The 13,783-nt window shown below is 42.4% G+C and overlaps 1 protein-coding gene and 1 long non-coding RNA gene across 10 annotated transcripts in view; one reads left to right on the top strand and one right to left on the bottom strand.

The window, feature by feature from the left end:
* LOC309647128 overlaps positions 1 to 13,783 on the bottom strand; it is a 467,593-nt gene that overhangs the window by 39,917 nt on the left and 413,893 nt on the right. The window lies entirely within an intron of this gene.
* The window catches only part of ASAP1 (ArfGAP with SH3 domain, ankyrin repeat and PH domain 1), a 352,675-nt gene that overhangs the window by 267,955 nt on the left and 70,937 nt on the right, over positions 1 to 13,783 (top strand). For all 9 annotated transcript variants that reach the window (XM_082434069.1, XM_082434072.1, XM_082434067.1 and 6 more), the window contains 3 exons: positions 4,221 to 4,296; positions 5,500 to 5,586; positions 11,944 to 12,044. In XM_082434069.1, coding sequence (XP_082290195.1) covers positions 4,221 to 4,296; positions 5,500 to 5,586; positions 11,944 to 12,044 — 264 coding nt within the window. The remainder of the gene's footprint in view (positions 1 to 4,220; positions 4,297 to 5,499; positions 5,587 to 11,943; positions 12,045 to 13,783) is intronic.

Here is a 13,783-nt window from a genome sequence, read left to right as displayed (position 1 = left end):
GCTTCTCTGTGCCTGGAATTTTAAAAACATTATCCAGTGCTCACAAGAACTCTCCAAGGTCCATGCGATTCTCTCCATTTCCTGTATAAGGACACTGCGGTGCAGGGCTCCAGAGATTATGCATTTATTCAGTGGGAGAGCCAGGATTTGGACCCAGATCAGTCTTGTTTTTTAATTACCTTTGCTCCAGAGATCGGAAAACTTATACTCAAATCCCAGCTCTGCACTCAGTGACTAGATGACCCTAGACAACCCACTTGACCTCTTTGGGCCTGTTTTCCTTATCTGTCTTACAGGTTAATAATAATAATTATCTCTTTTTGTTAGATTATCATGAGACCTTTAAAAAAGGGGTATTCCATGAATTAGGTAGGCATCATGTTGAGTGACTGGCACAGAGTAAATACTCAATTACATGCTAGCTGTCATTATTATTACTGCATCATCGCCTGCTTTCCAAATTATTTCAGTAATTTACGGAGAAATTGGCCAAGGGACAAGTGGGATGTCATGAGGTAATTTCCCCTTCCGTCGGCAAAGCATCCACGTTCAGGTTGAGTCATAAGTCATCAGAGCTGACACCTGTGCTTCCCTTTTCAATGAACAGAACACTTTTATTTGTGGTAGCTCATCTGATGCCCCTGGAAGCTAGAAAATGTCCACATTTGGAGATAAGCATGCCTGTGGTCAGACAAGGTCAACGACCTGCCCGAGGTTATACAGACAGTCAGGTTTAGAGCCAAAATACGGTACGCTTTTGACTCCTAAGCCCACGCACTTCCACTGAACCAGAACCAGCTCAAAGAGAGCGAGGAAGGGAACAGAGAAGCAGGCGCCCTCAGTGGAAGGTTGTGGCTTTGAGTCCCGGCCGGCCGGTAGTGGGAGAATCAAGCATGGGTGGGGGCCAGGGGCTCCCCAGAGGGACGGTGCGGTTGGCAGCCTGTTGGCCTTTGTGGTGTCACTAAGGACTGGCGGGTGTGTTGTTGCCCTGCAGTCCCCCAGCCCTGCTCCTGCTTCCCACCCAACGCTAGACGTTGGCCCTAAAATAACCATCTGAGAGGGGCTCCACTCAGCCTTGTCCTCCCGGGCTAAGTGTTGATTTTTAAATTTTGTCCTGCCTGAGTAACATATGATCTTTTTTTAGAAAATATTTAGAAAATGGAGTTAATGAAGAAGAGTGGGGGAGAAAAAACCATAATCTCACTCAGAAGATTACTGGATTTACACATATGATTTGTTTTGTTTACAAAAATGGACCATACCATAGATTAAAATAATTCCTCATTGCACTGAGTTTTCTTGTAATGTTTGGAAGAATTTAACTATAGGCAAATCGACTTTTTGGGTCTTTCTTCAGCCTTTTAATTGTTAGGAATTTGCCCCCCTTCCAGTTTGCTTTCACTGGTAGAGAACTTCGCATTTTTATCAACATCATCTCAAACTAAAACAGTGCCCTTGTTCTCCATCAAATGTATGTTTTAAATTTTTTATTTATTTATTTATTATTTATTTTTGGCTGTGTTGGGTCTTCGTTTCTGTGCGAGGGCTTTCTCTAGTTGCGGCGAGCGGGGGCCACTCTTCATCGCGGTGCGCGGGCCTCTCACTGTCGCGGCCTCTCTTGTTGCGGAGCACAGGCTCCAGACGCGCAGGCTCAGTAGTTGTGGCTCATGGGCCTAGTTGCTCCGCGGCATGTGGGATCTTCCCAGACCAGGGCTCGAACCCGTGTCCCCTGCATTGGCAGGCAGATTCTCAACCACTGAGCTACCAGGGAAGCCCTCAAATGTTATGTTTTGTAACATGCCTTGCATGCTGTTCAGATCTGTTTGCTTATTCTTGATGTCGAGCAGCACTGTCCAATAGGACTTCCTGAAATGACGGAAGTGTTGATATTCTTTGTTGTCTCACATGGTACCCACCAGCCACGCTTGGCTCCTGAGCACTTGAAATGTGGCTGATGAGACTTCATGAACTGAATTTTAAATTTACTTAATTTTAACTAAATTAGCTGCATGTGGCTAGTGGCAAGCACTGTATTGGAAAACACAGATCTAGAGCATTCTCTTTTAAACTCACTTTTTTTTTTAACATGATGATTAAATTCCCTTCATGTTGAAAGTGAAAATGAAACACCTTTACAAAAATATCTTCGAAGAATCTGTATCCCTCTGAGAAAGAAGTAACTCCTTCCATGGTAAACCTCTGCGGCTCCAGGGAAGAAAAGTAGCATTTACTGAGCACATCCTAACTGCCCAGCACCTTGCTGAGTCATTTTGTGTGTCTTATCTGTATTATTCATCCCATTTAATACCAGTAACATGGGCAGAAGTTTAGTGACTTGCCAGCGTCCCGTAGCTGGTAAGTCCCAGAGCACAGCCTAGGCCATCATCATCTCATCCCAGTGCCCTTGCTTTTCCTGTTGTAAGAAGTCCTGACAGCATCCATCAAGTGTTCTACTTTCAAGCCCTTTCTCCAGAAATTAAGTGCAGTATCAGAGATTAAAATTAGTTTTGCTGTGGTTAACGTTTTAGCCATGCTTCTGTGTCCTTGGCAGACACTCCTTCCTGGATGTAGAAGATGCTGGTTCAGGTTAATGCTTTTGGATGATCTGCTTTGTGCAGAACATTGTCAGCTGCTCTAGGGTTGCCACTTAGGCCTGGGCACAAGCAAGTGCTCAAAGATGCCATCCCCTTGACTGGAAAGGCTGGGGAAAGCCACCTGGGGAGGTAGCAGCTGAGCTGAGCCAGGATAGAATGAGAGAGTTTGGTAGGCACGTAATAGTGGGGAAGGGCATTTCAGGCAAAGGGAACAGCATATGCGAAGGCTGGGGGAGCAACTGGAAATAATGGAGCATGGCTGGAGGCCAGAGTTTTTAAGGGGGAAATGGTAGGAGATAAAAACCAGAAAGATATTCAGGGGCCAGAACATAGAAGTTATTCAGTTCTGTACCAAGAAGTTCAACTTTCATCCCTCAAGGCAGTGATGAAAACCTGAATGTTAGTAGATGAGAATCTACATGTAGCTCGATTACATGAAACCCTTATTTCAGTAAGGGTTCTCCGCTAAAGATGTGAACCTTAAAAAACTTTGGAACTTGTAGAATTTCACTAATCACTTTGAAGGCCAATTCTGACCAGGATGTATTGTTACCATTGAGTGTACATATTAAGCTGGAAAGATATACATGGATCTCACAATATGCCCTCAAAACTCTTAGTCGTGCTTCATTCTTACCTTCTAAGCGAGCATCTGCTGCTCTGTGCTGGGCCCATTATGATGTGGGGATGAGAGACCGTCCTCGTCCTCAAGGACCTCCTCCTTTCCTGGGGAGAGAGCAGCACAGGTAGCGTGCATTAAGAAATAATCTGCCGCGGAGGTTAAAGAAGCTTCCAGCAGGGTGGAGGGCATTCTGAACACGGACACAAACAGGGCTCCTGCGTGGAAGCGCTCAGACAGGAAATCGCGTCGCTTGGTAGTGAGAGCAGGTGTGTCGGCACCTGGACCTGACCCCAGTTCTGCCACTTACTAGTTGCGTCAGCAGCTTGGGCAGGTTCCACCCTCGCTCTGGGCCTCAGCTCCTCCTTCGGGATGGAGGAGAGACTTGAGGTGCTTACCCGCTCGTTCGGGTTGCTGTGAGGGTGTAGATGAAATGAGGCATCAGGTGATGGTCGCTCAGCAGATGTCAGTGCTTGTTGCCAGTTCAGGGTGAGATGACACCCCCTTCTTAACGTGTGTGGTAGGAGAGCACTTTCCAAATCCGTCATCCGTACCACTGATTCAGCATCCTGTGTTTCAAGTGTGTAGGGACCCAGGGATCTTTTGGAAACTGGAAGAACCCTTGCTGACTGTCCTCCGGCCTTTATTTCTCTCCTTAGTGTCTAGTCGGACTTCATGATATTCCACTGGCAAATGTCTCTCTCCGTCTCTTTCAAATTCAGATATGGCACAACCAGGAAGAATTGTTCTGTGTATGACTCAGTGGGTTGGGGATGCAGCTGTTATCTGCAGTGTCCATGTGACACCTGCTAGCACATGTTAAATTGTGCCTGTAGTTTGTTTATTGGTACATCTTTATAAAATACTGAAATTAGTTTTATAAGTGTTTTGTATGTAGTTGGATAGAGAGTAAATACATATCTATGAAAATTTTCAGATTTTTCAGGTAATTATGGTTCATTTCTCTTTTCACACTGCTGATAAATCCCTGATGTTTTCCATTGTAGTTTCTTTCAAGATGGCTTGAAGACAGCTGATAAATTGAAACAGTACATTGAAAAACTGGCTGCTGATTTATATAATGTAAGTTCTTTACAAAATACCTGCACTTTAACTTGCTTTTATAGATAAATATCAGTAAATCTGAAATCTGTATTAGAAGAGCATTAAAGAAAAAAGAAGACAAGGTGAAGTGATGTGTCAGCATAAATCTAGGGCCAGTAAATGTTTTTTTGCGGTTTGTTTTGTTTTGTTTTTCTGGTTTAACTCAGAGACATCATCACTTGTCAGATATTCCAGAGTAGTTTCTGGGACATAGATGGAGCAGGGCAGGGAGTAGATGGATAGCCATTGGTTCTGAATGGCTCTCCGTGCTGGGTTCAATAGCATCACATGTGAGTGCCCTTTGGTCAGCAGTTGCAGAAGGAAATTTTTATCCTGGAAGGAAAAAAATTAAGTGACTGTCTCTGAGTAAGCAGGTTTATGAATTTTTTTTTTTTTTTGCTTGCTTGTTTGTTTTATATTTCCTCTCCTTTTTTCCCATACTATCTAGGTTTTGCTTTTAGAATAGGAAAATGAAGAGGAAAACTTTTTTGAGAAAAAAACTAATTGCATATGTAGAAATCTCAAGTTTGTTCTTCATGAACCGCTTGGCAGTGAATAATATTAAAAGTATATATTTTAGGAGTGTAACTATTGATACACGTGTTCAAATAAGGTTTTAGAGTTACACATGATACCTTATATTCTAATAGAACTTTTCTGATTTTTCTTTGAAAAGTTAACATGGTTCAGGTTGCAGTTAAGTTCCAAGTGATTAAGAAAAGCAGCACCAATCCCTTCCCTTCATGTAAACTTTGTAAACTTCCATATATGCATTAGCTCTTGGGATTCTGGTCATTCTTAGGATTGTCTTCTGGCCCATTCAGTCACATCGTGGTATTGATATTTCCCACTGCCACCCTTTGAAGCACCAGAAGCAAATAACTCAATGTTATTTCTTAACCTTTGTTTAAAATAGTCCTTCAGAGCTAATTGTCTAGCCTAGATGTATTATTTAATAAGAAAGCATGTTGCATTATTCACTAATTTCAAAACTCACTGGTACTTTAAGAAGATGAGAAAATTGTGCCTCTCATATCAAAAATGAGACTGTGTGAAGGACTTTAATAAGGAAATCGACTGTATAATTGAATTGTTTGATGAGTAGTATACATTTGGATGAATTAAACTCTGCTCATAAATGTATAAGAGATAAGTGATAGAAGAACTGTTTTTCTCTCATAGATAAAACAGACCCAGGATGAAGAAAAGAAACAGCTGACTGCACTCCGAGACTTAATAAAATCCTCCCTTCAACTTGATCAGAAAGAAGTAGGTGATCTGTGTGTTTCCAGCAGGGCTAACCGTGTAAGCAGGGCCGCTTGTGATAGCCTTTGTGTTTCCTGATCTGCAGAACAAGCATAGTGAGAACTTCCTGCCGGGGGCGGGGTTGGGGCGCGGGTGGGCCGGCGGGGGCAGATGAGACGTAAGACACAGTACACAGTGCATACCTATCGTACGAAACACAGTAGGAACGGTCTTTGGGCTCCTGTTCCCTCCTTAGAAAAAAAGATAACCCTCACCGCCAGCTCCATGACCAGGTTTTCCATCCTGCCGTTAAGGTGTGTGATTCAGAGGAGCATTCTCCCAGGTGTTGATGTACATACCTCCGTTCCTCTTAGATCATCCCTGTTTTTCCTGACAGCCAAAAGGGGCTGTCTCATTTTGCCAGAGAAATATTTTGATACAGGTTCCTATAGAGGTTTTGCCCCACAGTTAGGAAAATTAAGGTTGAGATAGTCTTTGGATGCTGAAATGGAGTGTACAGTGCATAGTAGGTGTTAGATGAATGCAATACAAATGCTTAATTATTGATCTCATCTGTTCATTTGTTTGGTCAAACATCTAATGAATACTTACTGTGTGCTGGCAACTGTTTTAGGCATTAAGCTTGAGTCCCTTCCGTCAAGGATCTCATTGTCTAGTAGGTAATAGAGAGAGTCAGCCATGTGAACAAGTGGCCGGACCTAAAGCGGTATTGATGCTGTAAGACAGAGATTGGGAGGAGGTGTGCCGGGAAAGAGAGGAAACAAAAGGTCTCAGGAGTGAGAAGCTGGCCGGCACATTCAGCAGGCCACAACAGCTTGGGGCAGGGCGGGTGGAGGAGTGAGAGATGCCGCTTCTGAGGTGAAAACCCAGACCGGACTGTGGAGAACCTTGGATGCACACAAAAGGGAATGGACTTCATATGAAGGGTACATTAAATAGTGAGCACCGTTTGTTGCATGGGAGAAGGTAAACATTTGCCTGTTTGTGTTACGAATTTATTATGGATTCAATTTAAGTACAGTATTTAAATGCAATATTTAATCATAATCACACAAAATACAGCATTTTTCATATGTCAGTTCCTCATCATATTATCTCACAATTGCAAACTGACTATCTGTAAATCCCTAAAATTTCCAAAAGGGGTTCATGAGTCCAAGACAAAAACAAAGCAAACCCCCTCAAACATAGGAAGCCCTGCTCCAGCAACACTAATGTTAAAGCAATCTTGAGGGTTCTCTTGACTGAGTGACTATAGCCCTCTACCCTCCTGCCTCCCCAGATCCAGTTTTATATACACGTTGGGTCTTCGTACAGCGAGAGGGGTCTGTAGCCCTGTGACACTGAGCGCCTGCTGACCTGTGGGCAGGGAGGTGTGTAGTAGGCATTGGCGGGCAGGGAGGTATGTGGGCTGTGTACCCATGTCCCCTAGTCTCAGCAGTGTCTGCACCTGTGCTTTGAGGCCTCTTAGAAGATGCTTACTGCTGGTCCTAGGAGAAGCTGTCTCCTCGAATGACTTCTCAGTGTAAGAGCACTAGAAAGACCCAAATAGAGGGGTAAGAGGTAGATCCCTGCCTGGGGAGAAAACTGCGAGGTTTTGAACTGGCAGATATGTGCTTAAGCACTTCCTACCTTTGTTTTGTCACACGGGATTACCTCCTTCCTGTGTGAGGAAGCTTTCTTGGGGAAAAAAAAAAAGACTATTACAGTCCCTTTTTGCTTTGCATAGAGACTGCTGTATTCTGCTCGCGCTAGCTAAACACCGCAGTTGCATATAAGCCTCCTATGAACGTGAGGAAATGCACGTGACTTATTGTAATTCCACCCCAAATTAATAAATGATGTTTTCATTAGCACCGTGTCCAGAGGATTTTACAAGTAAAATTGGTGTTTCACAGCATGCCTGTCCCATTCTCCTTCTGTTTATCATCTCTTATCACAAAATATGTTTAGAAGGTAATGATTTTTAATGCCTTCTTAAATATGGAAGGAGATTGTCCACCAGAGAGTTCTTGCCATAGCATGACTGTTTGAGAAAAGTGTAAAGTGCTCTAAAAAGGGACCTGAGAAATTTAAATCACCCATCAAATCATTCAACCTCCTCACCCCCACCAGGTTCAACCTGACTCCATTAAAGGAAGCTTCAAGAATCTGAGCTCTATTGACACACATACACTACCAAATGTAAAATTACTTGTAGTGAGGTGGATGGACCTAGAGTCTGTCATAGAGAGTGAAGTAAGTCAGAAAGAAAAACAAATACCGTGTGCTAAATGCACATACATGGAATCTTAAAAAAAAAAAAGGTACTGATGAACCTAGTGGCAGGGCAGGAATAAAGACGCAGACGTAGAGAACGGACTTGAGGACACAGCAGGGGAAGGGGAAGCTGGGACGAAGTGAGAGAGTGGCATTGACATATATACACTACCAAACGTAAAATAGATGGCTAGTGGGAAGCCAGAGTGCATAGCACAGGGAGATCAGCTCAGTGCTTTGTGATCACCGTGATCACCGAGAGGGGTGGGATAGGGAGGGTGGGAGGGAGGCTCAAGAGAGAGGGGATATGGGGATATATGTATACGTATAGCTGATTCACTTTGTGGTACAGCAGAAACTAACACAACATTGTAAAGCAATTATACTCCAGTAAAGATGTAAAAAAAAAATTATATAAGCACAACTAAATTATATTAAACAAAAGTAGTAAATTTAAAAAAAAAGAATATGAGCTCTAAGTAGGATCTTTGGATTTTTGGTAGAAACTATTGTTAGGGTTGGAAATATTTTATTTTTAATGGTGCTCTCCATAAATCATTCCAGAAAGTTCATCTTTTTATTTGAGTCTCAGTAGCTCATCATAGTTTGCAAACTATCTGTGTTTTACTCATCTCTCCTTTCACAGTATCCAGTACATTGCCTGGCACCCCAGAACTACTCAATAAATATTTAGTAAGATGAAACAGAAGGAATTTTTTGCCCACTCCATTCATACCTTACCTTAGAAATTTGAAGCTTCTATAAATAGAGGTTTAGTTTTAAATTGGATGCCAGAAACATTTATAACCCATTAAGTCAATGAGGGTGTTAATTGCTTGCAGTTTGAAAAGATTTGAGGTTTTACTCCTTAGTAATGCATTTTATATGTTAATAAGGTTTTCTAATAAGAAAGTAATTTTTACTGCTAATAGAGAATGAGAAATGGAACTAAAAAGTAATACTGCAGTTTCATTCTATAGTTTACATCTCTTGGCTCACATCATAGATTTTTGCCAAGGTTTTAAGTTCACTATTTGAGTTTTAAATTGTTTACCTGAATGAGTTTCACGTTTGCATTTCTCTTTCCTCAGTACACGTTGATTTCTATTGTGCTGTCAAAGGATTCAGAACCTATTTCATTCCTTCAGTTGTGTTTTATTTTGTTTACTTATTAAGTGTTAACAATTCTCCAAGGTTTATTTTCTCAAAAAAGAGAATCCTCTTTTCATTTATCTGGAGGGCCCTGCTAAGCCATCATTTCTCCAAGGACAGAGATAATCATTTGTGTGACTTTCTTAGGCCATAAAACTCATTAGTAGTTAATTTAGGATTGTTGATGCTACCTCTGAATCACTGCTTCCTTCCTGCTTGGTTTAGTGGAATAGGCTTCTGAGGTCAGAGCCTAGGCTTCAGCCACTTTATTCACCTTTAAAACCACATTTGTCTGATATAAAGCAAGGTCTACTCAATCTGTTTGTTATTCAGAATTGAAAGTTAATTTAGGCGTAATAAATATATGTAAGGAATGTCTTAGTAGTAAGTTTACAGAACATAATAGTTTTCATAAGCTGTCAGCATCTGAATCCTTATTTTTTTAAAAAGGTAAGTACTTTTATTTTTTTAACTTAGGCTTTCAACATTGTAAATTGACTATATTCCAGTAAAAATTAATTTTTAAAAAAACCCCCAAAACTTAGGCTTTTATTTTAAAAGTTATCAAACCAGTTACGGTGAGAGATGCATAGTTGTAAAGCGTTCAGACAGACTAGGAATTATGTGGGCAGATAAAGGGAAGTTTAGTTCAAAGAAAAGCGTTCCAAGGAAGAGAGTTATCTTAATGAGAATTGATATCAAGGAGATTTTAGATTTTGCCTTTAATGTTCTGGAGCGTTATAGCTATGGCAAAGATCCCAACTCCAGGTTGATAGTTAAGTGATTTTCATGTGATTTCATTGGGTTAAAGCAGGAGCTCTGTGGATTTCATTTATCCTGGCCTCTTATTTTGTCCCATGGCTCAGGCCTCTACCACCTGATCTAGTTTTCTATCCTGATTGTTCTTAATTAGTATTATGGCCACTGTGCTGCCTCCTTGAAAAAACCCCATGTGTCACTGTTGTATTGGGGGCTGTCACTAGAGGCACTGGTAGAGGCAGGCTGTCTCTGCCTACTTGGTGTGTGGTACAGGTCCTCGGTCACAGTTCCATCCAGAAAGTACCTGTCAGGGAGGGCAGAGTGGGCCAAATTACTCTGAGTTCAAGGCTGTGGACCCTGGTTAAAAGTAAACACGGAGGGGAATTTTTCAAGATTCCTACGCCCCACTTCTCCCCAGGTGATTAAACTTGTCCAATGAGATGTTTCAGCTGGAGGGAATCTGGCCAGTTAAAGACAAAGAAATTACTCAGATTAAGAAAATGAATCGAGTTTGTAACCTCTTTCGTCGGAGTCAGCTTGCCTGGTACAGCGTGCGCTCAGCTCTCAGCCGCACCTACACGAGAGAGCAGGACGGCGTGGGTTCCCAGGGGGAGCGTCCACCTCTGAGATGGGCTTCGTCCCAGTGTCCTCAGCATGTTCACCACGCCTGGTGTTTAGGGAGTGTTCGGGGCGTGCTTTTGAACAGTGAGCTCATCACGTGTAGAATAGCCCTACAGAGGTGCGCTGTCCTGCAGATTTTCCTGCAGCTATTATTAACATTAATATGCATTCACCGAGCACACGCTGTTTGGTCCAGCGGATCCTGAATGCCAGAAAGAGGCCCTCCTGGCCTGGAAGGCAGGCCGTGCACAAGCCGTCAGTAAATAACGGCTGCTTCAGCTTTCTGTCTCTTCACCATCGAGTTGCAGCTTACGAACTGGATATTTTTATGAAATTCTCTTCACTTGGAAAACAAAGGATCGTCTTACAATTTGATGCTCTTTTTAGATTTTCGAAGTAATGAAGTGGGTTTCACTGAGGTGTTGATTCCCTTTACACACACACACTGAGGTTTGTCAACCCTTCAATCTTGGTGAAATGTGTACCTCATGCTCTTCCATTCAGCTCTTTTTTCTGTCCTCAAATGACCTGAAATGAAACTTGATAAAGATATTTTATTGTCCCATCACCCAAAGTTTATCATGACTCTAAAGGGTGTGTGTGTGAGAGAGAGAAATCTGATATTAATTATCTTTACAATGTTTTCTCTGTGTGTTACCAAAAGTGCTTAAATTATAGACAATAAGACTCAATGAAATTAACTGTATTTTCAACTGTTCTGCCTTTTTTTCTCTTGCTTTTGCCCTTCCTGATCGAAGTCTAGGAGAGTAAGTCAATGCTTTTTGTGAGAATGTATTGTCGTACCTCTGTGTCTAAAGCCCCGTGTTCTCGTTCTGCAGTTCGGCATTGTTAGCTTATTTCTTGCATCTCCACAGTGTAATGGCTGCGTCCGGTCATGCAGTCTTTAGAAACGAGGGGAGCATCCGTGGATGTTAAATCAAGCTTGTTTGCGTCTGTGTTGTTCTGTCAGCCCTTGTCACCCTGTCACCACGCCATACACTTTCCCCTGCCTTAGAGTCATCTTTTTAAATTAAAAGCATGGTTATAGGTATATTCTTGCAGAGCACTAGTAAGTTACAAAACAAGAATTTTATAGCAATTCTTAGTTCCTCGCAGAGGAGGTGTACTTTTCTTTGGGGGTATTTTAGCAGAACATGTGAGGCAGAGGAGGGGTACCTGAAAGAAGATCTCTCGGGACGCATGAGCTTGTCTTGTGGCCCACTTCGGTTCCTCCACCCCTTCTTGTGCTCACCTCTGCTGCCAGTGTAAACTGGTTTGAGTCATAGACCAGTCTGTCGCTGCACTGTTCGTTTGAAGTCGAGCTGGCTTCTGAACTAGAAATAGATCTCTACCCCAGGCCTCAGCTCTGCCTCGAACTTGCTTGTGACTCTGGCGGTTGCTTACCTGCCCTGTTTCCGCCTCTAGAATAAGAACAAGGACCCGACAGCTCTCAGAAGTTCACAGTTCTCTTAGCTCTAGACCAACAGGCAAAGGCTCCATGGCAGAATAGAGTCAAGGGTTTGAGAACTGTCTTCAGCATTTGTCTAATCTGTGGTTTCTCCTTTCTAGGATTCCCAGAGCCGGCAAGGAGGATACAGCATGCACCAGCTCCAGGGCAACAAGGAGTATGGCAGTGAGAAGAAGGGGTACCTACTGAAGAAAAGTGATGGGTACGTATACAGCCAGCCTGGGGTCCTGTGTGTGCTTAGCATACTTACGGGTGTTAGTAACCTAGGAACCTGTCCCAGCCTCTCAGATAGGGAAACGTACTTACAAGGTTTCCAGTGCACCAGCTTCAGACCTTTAGCACACTGCTTTCCTCAGTAAGTCTGAGATTTAACCTGCTGTCTTCAGAAGCAGCAGTAATTGTTCTGTGGTCCCTAAATGGCCCCTGTGACTTGTAACGTGCAATTTGAAGAAGGCAGGCACTGAGTCGAACTTGAGCACACGGCTCGCTGACTGCATGCTCGCCCACCTCTCTGGTTTGCTCTGCCAGATGCCCCCCTGGCTGCGCAGACCCCAACCTTGAGAGTCAACCTTGACTCTGCTCTTTCCTCTTGCATCACTGCCAGCCTAACGACAAGCTCTTCCATTTCTATTGGGTGGGCCAAAAAGTGCCTTTGGTTTGTAAGTAAAAATAAAAGACACATTTTTCATTTTCACTAAGAACTTTATTAAACAACGTATGCACCCTTTTGTTCCACTACCTTCTGCCATTTTTCAGGCAACTTTATAATTCCATCTTCCCAAAACTTTTTATCTTTTTGAGCAAAGAGCTGTTCCAGATGCCTTTTACAGTCTTCCAGGGATTGAAGTTTTTTCCATTAAGAGAATTTTGTAAAGACCTAAATAAATTGAAATCTGAAGGTGCAATGTCTGGTGAATACAGAGAATGAATCAGAACTTCCCAGCCAAGCTGTAACAGTTTTTGCCTGGTCATCAAAGAAACATGCGGTCTTGCGTTATCCTGATGGAAGGTTATGCGTTTTCTGTTGACTAATTCCAAACACTTTTCATCAAGTGCTGCTTTCAGTCGGTCTGATTGGGAACAGTAGTTGTTGGAATTAATCGTTTGGTTTTCTGGAAGAAGCTCATAACAGGAGTCCCTTCCAATCCCACCATATACACAACGTAACCTTCTTTGGACGAAGACTGGCCTTTGGTGTGGTTGTTGGCGGTTTATTTTGCTTGCCCCACGATTTCTTCCATTCCATGTGATTGGACAGTATCCACTTTTCATTGTCCATCACAATTTATTTTAAAAACGGAATGTTTTCATTACATTTAAGTAGAGAATCACATGTAGAAATACGGTTAAGAAGGTTTTTTTCACTTATCTTATGTGGAACCCAAGCATCAAAGTGATTCACATAACCAGGCTGGTGCAAATGATTTTCAAGGCTTGATACGGATATTTTGAGTATGTCGGCTATCTCCCGTGTGGTATAATGTTGACTGTTCCCAATTAACGTCTCAATGTGATCGCTATCAAGTTCAACTGGTCCACCCGACCGTGGAGCATCGTCCAGCGAGAAATCTGCAGCACGAAACTTCGCAAACCACCTTTGACACGTTCGATCAGTCATAGCACCTTCTCCATACACTGCACAAATCTTTTGTTGCGTTTCAGTTGCATTTTTACCTTTCTTGAAATAATAAAGCATAATATGCCGAAAATGTTGCTTTGTTTCTTCCATCTTCAATATTAAAATGGCTACACAAAAATTCACCAATTTTGATAAGTCTTTTTTTAAATGCATGCTGATACGACAGCTATCACGTGCAATCTAACAAAATTGTTTCCAATGAAGTTAAAGACAACTGAGTGCTACTAGAGCCATCTTATGCTACTAGAACCATCTTACGGGAAAAACCGAACGAACCTTTTGGCCAACCCAATAACGAGAAG

Source organism: Balaenoptera physalus (assembly GCF_965194825.1).
Source record: "Balaenoptera physalus genome assembly, chromosome: 17".
In the NCBI taxonomy this organism is placed as follows: Eukaryota; Metazoa; Chordata; class Mammalia; order Artiodactyla; family Balaenopteridae; genus Balaenoptera; species Balaenoptera physalus.
This window is presented reverse-complemented; position numbering and strand designations above follow the sequence as displayed.